The sequence below is a fragment of the Marmota marmota genome, unplaced genomic scaffold, assembly GCF_001458135.2.
Source record: "Marmota marmota marmota unplaced genomic scaffold, marMar, whole genome shotgun sequence".
NCBI lineage: Eukaryota > Metazoa > Chordata > Mammalia > Rodentia > Sciuridae > Marmota > Marmota marmota.
In genome coordinates, this window is record NW_025999932.1 from 9,789,349 (window position 1) to 9,803,719 (window position 14,371).

The window sequence follows — 14,371 nt, forward strand, 5'->3', positions numbered from 1 at the left end:
GATAATGCATCTGATTTTTGTCCATTTAAACACTGGTTGACCACTGGAAAATCCATTTTCTTTTTCTATGTTTTGCAAAGCCAGGAGCAGAAAACTGATATGGACAGTCCCTCTGGCTCAGTTTCCTCTGTCCGTCCTCAAGGCCTGCTTGTTACCTGGTGCAGTTCATGAGGCCAGGAATTGTTTCCTTCAGGAGTCACCATTTTCCGGCACAGTGTCCTGGCCATATTCCCACAAATGCTGTGTCTCTGCCAACACACTCTGCTCATCCCACTGCACCGTGGATTTCTACTTCTCCCCCCACCCCCTTTTTTTTCCTTTTTGTCCAATTAGGGAAAATGGAGTTAAATCTTGACAATCACACATTGCACATACTGTTTTTTCCATAATTTCAAATAACATCTTCCCTGTAGGTGTAATAAAGAGAAATCTGGGGAGGGAAGAGGAGAATAACTTCCAGTGCTGTTCTCAGGTTTACTCTTATATTAACAATTCCTATAATTCACCAGAAAATGGTCAATTGGCAAAGCTATTAAACTTTAATGGTGGTTCATAATGGATTTCAGCGGCCACTTTTCTGTTTTCATTCAAGAACTTGAAGGAAATAAGGAACAGCAATTATTTGTTTTATGTTAAAATGGTTCTTTATATTCAGCCCACAGAAGCAAGGGGTGCTCACTGTTGGTACACATGATCATTCATGGAAACGGTTTCTTTTCCGTTTGCTGTTGGCATCTTCTTTCTTGTCTGTGCTTCTCTCCCAAACTTTGAAAAGTCATCTTTCTTTCAAGAGTGTCTTGATGTGCTCTAAACTTGGCCATATTCATTCATTCAGATTAATGACCAGAGAAAATGATCTCTTCTTAAAGGTACAGTCTCAAGCAAGATAAAGTACAAAGAGCCTGATTAAAAAAAAATGTTTAAATAGGTAACCAGATGAGTGGGTTCAGTTACAGGTCCTACCACTTTCTAGCCTGTGCACCTTCATGAACCAGGGACTTTCCTTTGCATTTCTGTAGAACGTGATGGATAATATGTGACCTCTTCTGCACCTGCCTCCTACCTGATGAGACAGAGATTTTCTTAGGATATAAGTGTAAGCTGTCAAATGCCAGTTGTTAGGGCAGTGATTCACCCAATATTCAAAATGGGATTCTTGAAGTGAGAGTCGATTGAACTCATGTTCTCACTTAGGTGTGGAAGCTGAGAGGTTGGTCTCATGGGAGTAGAAAGCAGAACAGTGTTTACCAAGCCTGGGAAGACGTGGAGGAAGGTGCACAGAGAGAGGACAGGGTGCTTCGGCTATAGCACAGTAGCATGTGTACAGTTGACAACAATTAATTGTATATTTCAAAGTAACTAATAGAGAGGATTTTGAATATTTCACAAAATAACACAAAAACTGATAACTCTGCGGTGATGGATGTGTCTGTTGCCCTGATCTGAATCTTACACACTGCTTGAATATATTGAAATGTCACACTGTACCCTATACATATGTATAATTACTGTGTGTCAATTAAAAATAAAAATATGTAAAGAACAAAAAGGAAAAGCAGAGAGGCAGTTGCTATAGGATGTTCTGTAAAGAGCATCTTAACACACATTAATACATATTAGGCAGTCACCAAATAGGGCCATGCTTTCCTTCTTTCCCTTATCTTTTCTTCCAAGCCTCCTGCTTTCTCACTGTCTGCTTTCATAGCAACTTTGCTGTGCTCCACATGATTGGGTTTTCCTCTATGCTCATGCTAATGTGTGCACAGGCTCAGAAACAGGGAGGTCCACCGAGCCATAGTAACCCCCTCCTTGGTTTGGATATTTGCTCTAGTGCACATTCTGGTTGTGCATTTCCATGGGATCAGAATATGCATGGGTGGGCACTGGCTTATCTTCTATAATAATTTAACTCATTTGTATCAGAATTTATCAATGTCATATGCTTGCCAGTTTTATGAATAACAACATATATTATTAGTCTTGTAACCAACCTTAAGTAGGTAATATGTTTTACTTACATGGTAAACAAAAATTTCCTCTTTTATAATAATAAAAGTAATGATATCTGAAATGCCTTAAGCACTCACCTTATACCAAAACCTTGCACAAATTCAGTAATTTATTCCTCACAGACTAGAAGTTATGTGCACAAAGGATGTGAGGCAGTCTGTATCTTGTTGAGATGTGTAGAACCTTGTTCCAGAAAGACTGGGCTAGTTCTATTTCCCTAGTTATTCATTATCTGTACAACCTTGAACAAGTTCCTTAGTCTTTACAAGCTTTTGTTTGTCCACTTATAAAACATCTCATGGTGTTGTGAGGAGAAAACATGTTCTTTTTTCCCTGCATGGTGTTTTATGTTCTCTTAATCAATGTCCAAAAATATATCTATGCATTTTAAAATTTCTTTGCATTATCAGGAATATTTTCAATGAGACAGTTGTCCCCTCAAATATGAGACACTTTTGATGATTTACCTTTTGGTGTTCAGTAAACATCGTGGAATCTGAACACGAGTTCCTTCAGAGTACTGTCAGCATCCTGAGATACTTTAGTCTCCCATGACAAAGTGATTTCAAATGCAACCCAATTCTCAGATTTATTTCATTTTGGTTAAAACTTTGGTGGGTGATTTTCAACACACTGAAAGTGCTAAACTCAAGTGGAAAGCTTCAATGCTGCACATTTCTTTTTTGTTCTTTGCTGGGAGCCATTAGCCAAGTAGGTCTGACAATTTCCTTGCCAGCGTACCCCATGTTGCAATGACATTGAATGTAGGTGACCTTGCTCAAGGACCAGGGCGGATTAGGGTGTTCCCAGTTTAGGATAATCCAGTTTAGGGCGTTCCAGGTTTAAGATTATTCCTCCTGGGAATAGGGCGTATCCTGCTGCCTGAGTTCCCCTTGAGTTCTCACGGGATTCAGACAGTATATTTTGGGAGACAGAAGCCCAGTGGAGGTGGATTTGGGCAGAGAACGTGGATTTCCCCAGAACGTGTTTGTAGACGGCTGGTGTGAGTTCGGGAATAAAGAGTTGCTGTTTGAATCTACAAGCTGTGTGGTGGCTCGTGATTGTGTGCCCAGCCAGACTGCAGCATTTGTGCCCAGCCAGACTGCAGCAGTTCTTATCTATACTTGGTTGGAATATTTGTTTCCTTTTCCCCTTTATTAGATGCATTTAACAGCTAGAGACATAATACAAAATTATTTTTCTCACTGAAGACATTGGAATTCCTCTGGCTTGAAGTCAGAAACAACTTTAGCAGAATTCTAAGCAAGGGAATGATGAAATGTCACATGCAGTTTTAATCTGTGTGGAAAAGCTTCTGTCACTGAGAAATGAGCATGGATAAATATTGATTGTTTCTCTGAAAACGTTTTTCTATTTCAAAAGTCAGTGGTACCTCGATGTGCTCTTCTGTCTCCTGGCAGGCACCAGCATCTTCACGGTCTACGAGGCTGCCTCTCAGGAGGGCTGGGTGTTCCTCATGTACAGAGCCATCGACAGCTTCCCCCGCTGGCGTTCCTACTTCTATTTCATCACCCTGATTTTCTTCCTTGCCTGGCTTGTGAAGGTACTGGAACTAATTGTACTAATGAAGTCCCCACGTTGGGCAGGTTCTGTAAGCCTTCTGCGTTTGGTCGTCAGCTGCCCCCTCATAACCAGTGTTGGCTTGTCGTTTCTTTCAGAATGTCTTTATCGCCGTCATCATTGAAACATTTGCAGAAATCAGAGTTCAGTTTCAGCAAATGTGGGGATCAAGAAGCAGTACGACCTCCACAGCCACCACACAGGTATGGGATCAGCACGAGGATGTCACTACCCACTGAGACAGGGGCAGAGCCCGTCCTCATCAGTGGAACAAGAGCAAGGTGTGATGGGCTTGAACAACCAGGCACAGTTAGGAAGCTGTTCGAAAACACAGGTGCAGGACCCAAACCCAACAATCGAGTCTGACTTTCTCAGGGATGTTATGATGATGCTTACATATTTTTAGTAGCTCCTTGGGTGATTTAGATACAAAACCCAGATTGCCAACCACATTTATTTTGGACCTTTGATTTGGTTCTGACATCACAAGTCTTCATAGGGCTTGCAGATCCAATATAGCAACTATGGAATTTCCTATTTTTATGAGCATTTATTCATGTAATTGCAAGCCTAGATCATGGCCCTTATGTACAGGATTAGAAGTTTGGGAGTGGAAAATATATTTCATTCAAAACAAAACAATTATAGTGCAATAGAGAATGGAAAAGATCCCTCACCACCAGGCCATGCCTGTGATTTCTGTGGAGTCACTATATATTTGAAAGGATTTACATAAGCACCCCGAGGAGTTGGAGATGGCCTACCATTTCCAATTAATGCAGCAGAGCAGTTAATTACATAAGAGGGCAATTCAGCAATATTTTTTGTCATTATTTGTATTTTTGTTTTGTGTGCTTGTTTTGGTGGTGGTTAGAAAGAGGAAGGGCAAGTTTATGTCTTATGAATCTTCAAAGCACAGAGAGAAAATAAAAATTCCAGAATCAAGAATAAAATGATGTAATCCCTTTTAAGTATTATTTTAATATTAAAGTTTTAAAAAATTATTATAATTCTACTCACTTTTACTAACCTATTAGGACAAAGTATATGAAAGATTCAAGGAACAAATTTTACTCGGAAAACTTTCAGATCAAACTCATAGTTAGAATTATGTGTTTAGATGCTATTCAACATATAAACACGTAGGAAAAACCTTATGATGCTATAGCATCTTTACGATGCTATGGAGTCTAGATTGTTCTGACCATTCATCACAGACAACCACAGTGGTGATGCTATTCAATTTTGGCAAAAACAAAATGCAAAACTGCAAATTTCCTTGAAAGTTTTTTTCAAATGCTGTCTGGGTTTTCCACAAAGGAAAGCCTTCAGGGAATCAACCACATTCAGTTCTTATTTTTTCTCTCCTCTCTTTGCAAACTGTGAGGTGTAATAAAGTTCCAAGACCTCTCTGAGGTGATAACCTCTCCAAGGGCATGCCTCCTATCCCAGGCATTGACACCTAATGGCACATGGCACTGTGAACTCAGCACTTGAGGTGCATGCAGAGCCCCTGGAGTATGGCCTAAAATGTCTTTACTCCATATTATGTTGATCAGGTAACTCTGATGGGTAAAATCACAGCTGGAATAGTAATGTTTAGAGGTGCCTCCAAATCAGCCCACGGTTATAGTAGAAAATGAAATGTGAAGACTTTGAACAAAGTTGTACAGAATTATTTCGATGCCAAATTGTACTTAATCAGGATATGTAAGTCTGTAATTCGGAGGAAATGCGACTAGAGGTAATCACACAGAGAACTGTGAAAAACCTTCATTAAGAAAAGCGCTGTGACTGAGGACCAGGTTGCTAAGCGACTAAACTCCTGCCAGCATCCTCTGGTGGAAGACCACTTGGGCAGCCTAGCAACAGCCTCAGGCCCCGCCCACCCTCAATCCCCTTTGCCAGAGGCCCCAGGTGCTTTTCTGTGTGTGGAGGAGAGGCAGCATTTTCTGTGATTCTCTTATATTTGTAAAATCTGGCCAAACACTGTTGAGGAGGACGTTGAAAGTGATTTAAAACACTAAATCACACGTTTCTGATTCTAACAGGATAGTCTAAGGAAATAAAATAAAAGATGGCATTGTAAAGCATGTCACTTTTCAGACTTGAAATCCATTCTTGCCTTTCCCTAGTATGTGAGAATTTGCAGTAATTCCATATGAAGGTCTAAAGGGGTCCTGGGCATGATGGACTTGTTAATGTCTCAAACAATGTAGGCTTCCCATGACAGCCATCCATGTGTGTAGAAACACACACACACACACACACACACACACACACAGAGAGTCATAGGACAAAACCACGGTGTCCTGACATCTTAGGCAGCTGGCTCTGATATGGACCATTTAGAGGCAAAAGGGAATCAATGAAGAGGATTTTTCTCTAAAATAGCAAAGTAACATCTTTAAATTGAATGACTACCACCAAATACCCTTAAGTCATAGCATAGACCAACTACAGAAAAGTAATGCTGAAGGACTTACGGAGATGGTAACATGGTATGTGTCAAGGAAGAAGGAAACGGTGTAGAAATGATCAGATAGGTAATCCTGAGTCGGCCTAAATGTGAGGAGGCTTGTGAGTTTCATACCTGGATAGTTCTTAGCCATAGGTGACTGTGGCCATGTGCCCAGTGATGGACAGACTCCGGGGACTCGTGATAGTCCACACAGAGCTACTCCTACCCAGTGCTGAGGTGGAAGAAGTCTTGGGCGTAGCATCTCTTTAATGCAGACCTTTATCCCTATATGTAGACAGACACCATCCCAATGTCCTCTGACCCACACTGGCTCATGATAGAGAGGAGTCTATCCCATTGTTTCAGAACAGCAGCGAAAGAGCTGCTAAGCCTTAGTGCCACCCCGGGCTGCTTTTTCTGTTATAGGTAGTGACAAGGACACAAGCAGGCTTCAGGCAGCCAGCACACACCTTACATTTGCAAATGTTAGGTCCAATGGGGATTCTTTTGGGGTTTGGTAAATAAACATTCTGCTTCTGTAAAGAGAGCAATAACTTCTGGGTCTGTTATAATCCTGAACACTCTCACTAACACAAGTTTTTTGAATTGATAATCCCTAATTAAGATATAAGATGGATAAGAATAGGGTTGGTACAGAATTAAAGAGCACTTTTGAGTTTTTCTTCCTTTGGAATCCCATCAATACTCTTAGAGCATGCCCATAGCAATTTTGCAGTGCAATGCTCAGTAAAAAGGCAGAAAACATAAATGAAAAGATGCATGATCAAACATGGAAAGAATTTTCACCTCCCCAAAAAACACTGTGCATAACTTGATGCTCAAAGATGGTACATTAGAAAAATGTGTTTACTGTAGTACAAGACCGTAGGTTTCCACATGAATGTACATCCTTAAAATATGAGAAAGCAATACACCAAGTGTAATAAGGGAAGGGCTCTCCTGGCAACCAGGAGTTCTGTCCAGTAAGAGGCCACAGGGATGGACCCCTGCACCATTACGGGAAGTCATGTGGAGATCAGATTTAAGGAGGCTGTCGCAGGATTTATTATTGAATAAAGAAATCAAGCCAGGTATCCCCTGTCATTATTTGTGTAATGGTGACGATTACCTATTTTTAAAAATGATTGATTTTGAAAGAATCCCAGCAGCATAAAATTTCAAAATGCATTGTAGACTTTCTCCACGTTGCTCTGCCCACGAGTGGGCGGCGTCTTAGGTTTGGGATTTTAATTCAGTTCTCTAGCTATTCCCTGGGCCACCAGGGTTCCTTATCTCACAATAAGATGAGAGTAATGATGATATTTTGCCTGTAAAAACAATTCCAGAAGCATTCTTACTTTGCCTGAGAAAACAATTCCAGAAGCATTCTTACTTTGTAAACCAAGTGACGCACTATAAAACTCTAGCAGAGGCAAAGGGACACACCTGTGAGAATTGTCCAGGCTGACGTCTTCCTGGTTTCCACATGATTATACGAAAGGGAAAGGGCCATGGAAATACATATCTGTAATGATTGGTGCCATTCCACCAAGTCACACCGTCGTATTTCGAGCACTAATAGATACTGAGGGCAGCTCCAGGCACGGTGTAATGACTTTACAGCCCAACGTATTTAATCTTCACAATAACATTGTAAAGTGCATTCTGCTATTGTTACCACTTTGCAGATTAAAAAGTGACAGGGATTAGAAAGTTAATTAGTTTGCCCAACATTACATAATGGGCAACTGGTAGACCTGGGACTTCAGCCAGGCTACTGAGCTCTCAGAGCCTTCATTTGACTCACTACAAGATCTGACCTCCTTTTAATTTAGCCATTGGAAGCCCCACTGTCAACATGCTGTCTTCATTCTGGCCCCAGGCTAACTTCTCCCAACTGTTGGCTCAGAGGGACATTCTCATACATAGTCAGTGAGAATGTGCATTGGAACGTCTTTTCTAGGAAACTGTTGGGCAATATGTATCAGAAGCCTTAAGGATGTATATATGATTTGACCAAGACATTCCACTTCTAGAAATTTGTCCTATGAAGAATTTTGGACAAAGTCCAAGATTTATATTTAAGGTTGTTTATGGAGGCATTTTGGTAAATGAAAAGATTCTGAATATTTAGCAATAAAGTTGTCGATTATAAATTATGATATTGAAATAAATGCAAACCATTAAAATAATGATTGAAGTTTACTGACATGAAGGTCTGCTGAAAGCAAATTAATACAAAAGGAAAAGGATTGTGTGTTTGTAGTCATGTGGCATATGGCACAGCCTCCATTCCCAAATTTACCTCGCAGATTAAAATGGCTGTTGTAGCTCTAACCTTGACATATATATTTCAGAGAGCAAGAAGGAGAAATATAAGAGAAAAGGGTTTCTGCTTAACTCTTATAGGCCATATGTTGTTAAATGGTCAAGATCAACTTCCAAAAATAGACAAGAAATAAACTGTTTTTTTTTCCCTCTAGAGGCTTAGTGTACCCATGAAAATTCTGACATTGGAAAACAGGGATAACAGAGAGGGACAGTTGGTAGCTCTCACCACGTTCCCACCAAGGACTGGAGTCTCTAAGAATTCCTGGCTTCTGCTAACTAACCCAAGTTCTCTCAAAAATCTTCTGTTGTTACTACATGTTTCTTTATAATTGAGGGACTAGAGAGAAATTGAACATGTTTTCATTTTTTTTTTTTTTTTACTTTTTATTTCATACAAAGGAATGACCTTGACAGAACTCTTGTACTAACAATTAAATTGACTCATTTGATTTTGGTCTGCTGGAAAAATAATTTAACAAAGAAATTAGTCTTTGACTGATCAAAGCAAATATAAGCCCCAGGGAGGCTTTGTAGTGTGATAAGACAGTATGGAATGTGTCCTCCAAGCAGAGGGCTCTTAGCCAGTGACTGACAAGTGGGCTTTGTCTTTGGTCCTTAAAAGGAGAATCCCAGGATTCCGACAGGAACTTTAAAAGGCATCTTAACAGGTTCGCTTTCCACCCATGTAGTATTCTCAGAAGGAGCCCACTAGGGAAGGATGTGCTTGATTCTACCCCCAAGAACAGCTTTTAAAATGCATCTAAAAGGGAAAGTGAGCACTGTAAATGGACAGCGGAGATAAACAATCTGCAGTGGCATCTCTAGTCAAAGAGGCTGTGTGTAAAAATGGACCTTGATTTTGTCCTTTAAAAACTACATGTACAGCCTGTGAATTTGGGCTTCACTTCTTATACAGAGGACGAGTGTAGTTTCTGCAAATGATCTGCGGTCCCTGCTGCTAGGAGTTTGAAATTATGATGATAAATCTTATGTAATGTCCCTTGCATCATCTCATACAGATTTCCATCAACAATTACCCCTTTCAACACAAGGTCAGACTAACAGGAAGACATAAATAAGGGTGGCAAAGGAAACTGTGTGTGTACCAAACAGTGACCTCAGGCAGGAATGAAACAGTGAATGTTTAGACTTAAGTTTCTTTTAGGAAAATAAAACTTTGCAATTACACCCTGTCCTGTTACCAGCCCTCCTCCTGCCACACAGGCCTAGGGAACTGGGGATACAGTTTGTCAGTGGGAAAATATTTACAAGTGGGGAATGTCTCCCAGCTGGGTGTAATATTAATGGATAAGTAATGGTTGAGATAGTGGCATATACAGTAAGATATTCAGTCAAGTGAGTGAATTTCAGAATTTAGTAGGTGTGAGTAGCCGGAATTTCAATCACTTACATCTTCTAAGCCAAAGACATTATGTATGCCGTTCATAAATATGCACCAGAAATTTCTAGTGAGCAAATTAGTTATGGCTTAGTTAAAATATTCGCACAAAGTCAACCAAATGACATGCTAGTTTGATACCATTAAAATGATCCCAGTCTCTTTCCCTATGCTACATGCATGCTTCTGATATGATCTACCATGAGAATATCTTTAATTATCCCAGTAAGAAATGTCCACTAAAGATAAAAATCTACCACCTATGGTAAAAAGCATGACATTACACATCATGCTTTAGAATTCTAGCTTGCATTTTCTTCAAGGTCTAATGAATAGTCATCAATAGAATGGGGATAAAATATTTATCAAAGCATTTCTCACGTGAAGAATAGTATTTGAGCAATTAGACACAATGCCTAGGTGAGGTAGAAATGGCCTGAAAAGTAACACATGCTCAATAAAAGGAAGCGATTATCTTGCACTTGTTATTATCATTATTCACCTAAGTCTTCAGCATTAAAATGAACATAATTGAAGTGAATCATTTTCTAAATATAAACCTATAAGAACACACATTTCCGATGACATAAACTGTGCAGAAAGTGGGAGACAGAGTTCTTAGTGTTCCATGTTAAGTGTCTCTGACTCACCTCCCTCTTTGTCTTGAAGATGTTCCATGAAGATGCTGCTGGTGGTTGGCAGCTGGTAGCTGTGGATGTCAACAAGCCCCAGGGACGTGCCCCAGCCTGCCTTCAGGTACAGTACAATGCCATTAAAAAAAAAAAATCACTCAGTGAAGATGTTTGACTTTTTATACAAAGAAATCCAAGCTCTATATTTGCCCAGATTTATGGCCTAGTAGTGGGGGACAGTGCTTCACTCCACCCTGTATTCCCAGGACCTGACATCTTCTAGATACACAGGAGGCATTTGTGAGTTTGACTTTCTTAGATTCCACCTATAAGTAAGCTCATGTAGTATTGGTCTTCCTGTGGCTCGTTTCACTTAGCACAGTGTCCTCTAGGTTCATCCACACTGTTGAAAATGACAAAATTTCCTTCTTTTCCATGGCTGAATGATGTTCAATGTGGTGTATATACCACATCTTTTTTATCCTTTATGAAATACATAATAAATCATTGTAAATTATAGTCACCCTACTGCATTCTAGAATGCTAGAAGTTCTTTTCTGCTATCTAATTATATATTTGCAACTCATGATACAACCACCATTTATACCTCTTTACTACTATCCTTCCTACCCTCTAATGAACACTATTCTACTCTTTACTTCTATGCAGTCTACATTTTTTGGCTTTCACATATGAAAGAAATAATATGCTACTATTCTTCTGTGCCTTACTTATTTCACTTAACATTATGTCCTGCAGTTCCATCCACATTACCATAAATGACAGGATTTCATTTTTTTGTGACTGAGTAAGATTCCATTCTGTATCTCGGCTATTGTGAATATTGCTGCTGTAAACAGGGGAGTACCAGTATTTCTGATATGTGGGTTTCATTCCCTTTACATAGAAATGCTGTGGTGGGATGACAGAATCAGGCGGCAGTTCCATTTTTAATATTCTGTGGAATCTTCTCCATGTTTTCTGCAATGTCTGTATCAATTTATGTTCCCACCAGTAGTGTACAAGTGTCCCCTTTTCTCCACATTGTCACCAACATATATCTTTTGTAATTTTTGACAATCATCATTCTAACAAGCATGAGATGTGTGTCATTTGGTTTTAATCTGCATTCCCTGGTAGTAGTAACGGTCAGCACCTATTCATATACCTGTTGGCTATTCATATGTCTTCTTTGGATAAATGTCTTCAGAGGGTCTTTACTCATTTTAAAAGCTGGTTATCTGTATTTTTGCTCTTTCGTTGCATGAGTTCCTTAGATATTTTGGATTTTATTCCCTTTACAGCCCAAGATTTGAAAATATTGTCTTCTATTCTGTACCTTACCTTCCCATTTTGCTGTTGGTTATTATTTTCTATCGGTTAAAAGGATGAAGGTGAAAGGGGAATGATTGTCCATGTATATTGATAATATTGTCACTATTTTGTGATATCCTTTTGTCCTGTTTTTGATGGTGACAACACTGCTAATATACAACTACTGCAATTACATCCACTACTATTCCTACTAATATTCATAATAATAACAATGATAGCAGTAGCTGCTTTCTTAAAAAGCACTTTCACTAACATCCTTCATTAATCCATCCTCTGGTATTTACTGAACCCCAGGATGCGCTAGACACCAAGACAGACCTGAACCAGACAAGCACTATCCCTACCCTCATGGAGCTTACAGTGTGCTTGAGGGTGGGTGGAAAAAAGCATGTTGGACTGGCAATTACAAGAGCAATGCGGTTTTTGAAAAATGTAACACTAGACATTATGGGACTGTATAGTTTGGAAACCTCTGTTTTCATCTTAGAGATCAAGTAAAGTCCTTATGAGGTAGTAATGTTTAAACAAAGACCAAGAGAATGAAGAAGGAAGTGACTAACAAGGAGGTTCACTACAACCCTGCGATGCAGAAAGAGTGGCATGCATATCTCATTTCCAAAGAAGGAAGTGAGTATTCAGAGGACCGAGGCAAGTCTCTTGAAGTTATACCTCCATCAAATGGAGAAGGCCAGACTAGCTGGATCTTCTGGTTCCCGGTCCCTTGTTTTATTCAAAAGAAGAAACATGAAGAAGATCACAGATTTGTGATAGAAATAAACTATCAGAGCTACTTCAAGTACCAAATCAGAGTCACAGGGGACCCAAAATCTACTCAATGCTTGTGAATTGATACCTTGAGGTTGCAATCCAGAATTAGAAGGCAAGTGAGCCTCCGTGTCAGGAGGATTTGAAAATGGAAAGGGACAGATAGTGATGGAAACACAGAGCAAGATCACAGTGAAAGGAACGTGGGCGCCATGGTTCAGATGTTGGGCTTGTGTGGAGCTTCAGCCTCGGACAGACTGTACATGGGGCATGCTGTGAACAGAGCAACATATTGATGAGTTTTCTGAATGTGAGTCCCAGGGTTAAAAATAGGGAGGAAGTCAGGTGATGCAGTAGGAAGGAAGATCCTTCATATCTTTGGTCCGAAAGCAGGCTTTACAGAGGAGCCCATGCTCAGGAAGAGTGTGGATGATAAATGAGATGGCCAGGGATGGGGGTCTGTTTTGGTAGGCAGGAACTGAGAATAGAGAGCACATTTCCAAGCCTGAACCAAAATTAATAATTAGTTAATAAATAAGTAAATGAAAAGAACTCAGTAAGCAATATATTTAAGAGAAAATGGTTGTGAAATGCTTGCTGGCTTCTACTAATGATGGCTGTCATAAAAAATAGCAGGAAATGTGGGATGCATTGGACAAAATCGTGCATGTATAAATTTACTACAGTGAATTCCACCTTTGGGTATATCTATAAAGCATAAGTTAAAAATCAATCAATAAATGAGTGGAAGGTAGACCAGTAGAATAGGGGATGGAGAGCAGGGAGAAGGAAGAGGAGACGGAAATGCGGAGTTGTGCTGGGTACTGAAATGGAGTAACTTAAATCTCATGCATGTGTGGTTATGTCAAAATGAACCCAGCTATTACCTACAACTCTAATGCACCAAAATAAGGAAAAAAATACAGAAAATCTTTCATCTGATGCATCCACTCACTGTTGTGGGCTCTAGTAACAGCTCACCCCTAAGGACAAACAGTGGCACATGCTTCTTCTTTTTATCTTTAAAGCAAGCGAAATGTGACAATGTTCTCATTATTAAACGTTAACTCTAGAAAACCTAAACAGAAAGAGCTGCCCTTCCAACCTGTCCTCTCACCTTCCTCCCTGGGGGTCAAAGGTGAGTCCCTTCTTCCCAGCTGCGCGCGCAGCTGCTCCAACATTCACACAGGCTGCGTGGTTCTGCCTCAGGGGAGAGGTCGTCCTTCCACGGGGTCTCCTCTTGCCCATCACCTTTTCACACTCAGCTCAAGGTCATCTTTGTCCTCCCCAAACAGGTCAGGGACCTGGCTTACTTGTCTCCATTTCATCCTGTACTTGTCTTTGGTGCTTCTGACCATTTTTTAAAAAACACAAATTAATGGTTTAACTAAATATTTAATGTCTGTCTGTCCGACCAGGGGAAACTCCACGACAGTAGAGGATGTACCCTCCAAGGTCATTGCCAGCACTGTGCCCTACACGTGGCATCTACCCCCCTGGGTTCATCAGTCAGGATAAGGACCAGCCAGGGCAGTGACATGCCTTGTCTGACTTCTCGCGAGCTCTTGGCTTCTTTAAAGTGCCTGTTGGACTTCTCGCGAGAAGTTGCTCTTCTCCCACCCACCTTTGGCCTTGTCTAGAAGTCGAATGGATTGTGTCAATAGCGACCCTTGCAACAAAAAGCTTTTGTTTCCCTGTGCAAGTCACTGCGGTCCAATAGGGGCAACTCGGGAGTTTGTTCCTGGGAAGTCTCTAGGTCGCATGGCTTTGGGTAACTTTGGAGAGTTTGCCAGCAAGTTCCTTCTAAAACGTGGGGCAAGAGCCCTGATAGGACCTTCGGCCTGGCTTCTCTTCACA

At 40.4% G+C, this 14,371-nt stretch overlaps 1 protein-coding gene across 6 annotated transcripts in view; it reads left to right on the forward strand.

Moving 5' to 3' along the window:
• Positions 1 to 14,371, forward strand: part of Nalcn (sodium leak channel, non-selective) — a 298,301-nt gene that overhangs the window by 100,800 nt on the left and 183,130 nt on the right. For all 6 annotated transcript variants that reach the window (XM_048800656.1, XM_048800657.1, XM_048800658.1 and 3 more), the window contains exons 8-10: positions 3,432 to 3,574; positions 3,690 to 3,794; positions 10,452 to 10,538. In XM_048800656.1, the coding sequence (XP_048656613.1) occupies positions 3,432 to 3,574; positions 3,690 to 3,794; positions 10,452 to 10,538 (335 nt within the window). The remainder of the gene's footprint in view (positions 1 to 3,431; positions 3,575 to 3,689; positions 3,795 to 10,451; positions 10,539 to 14,371) is intronic.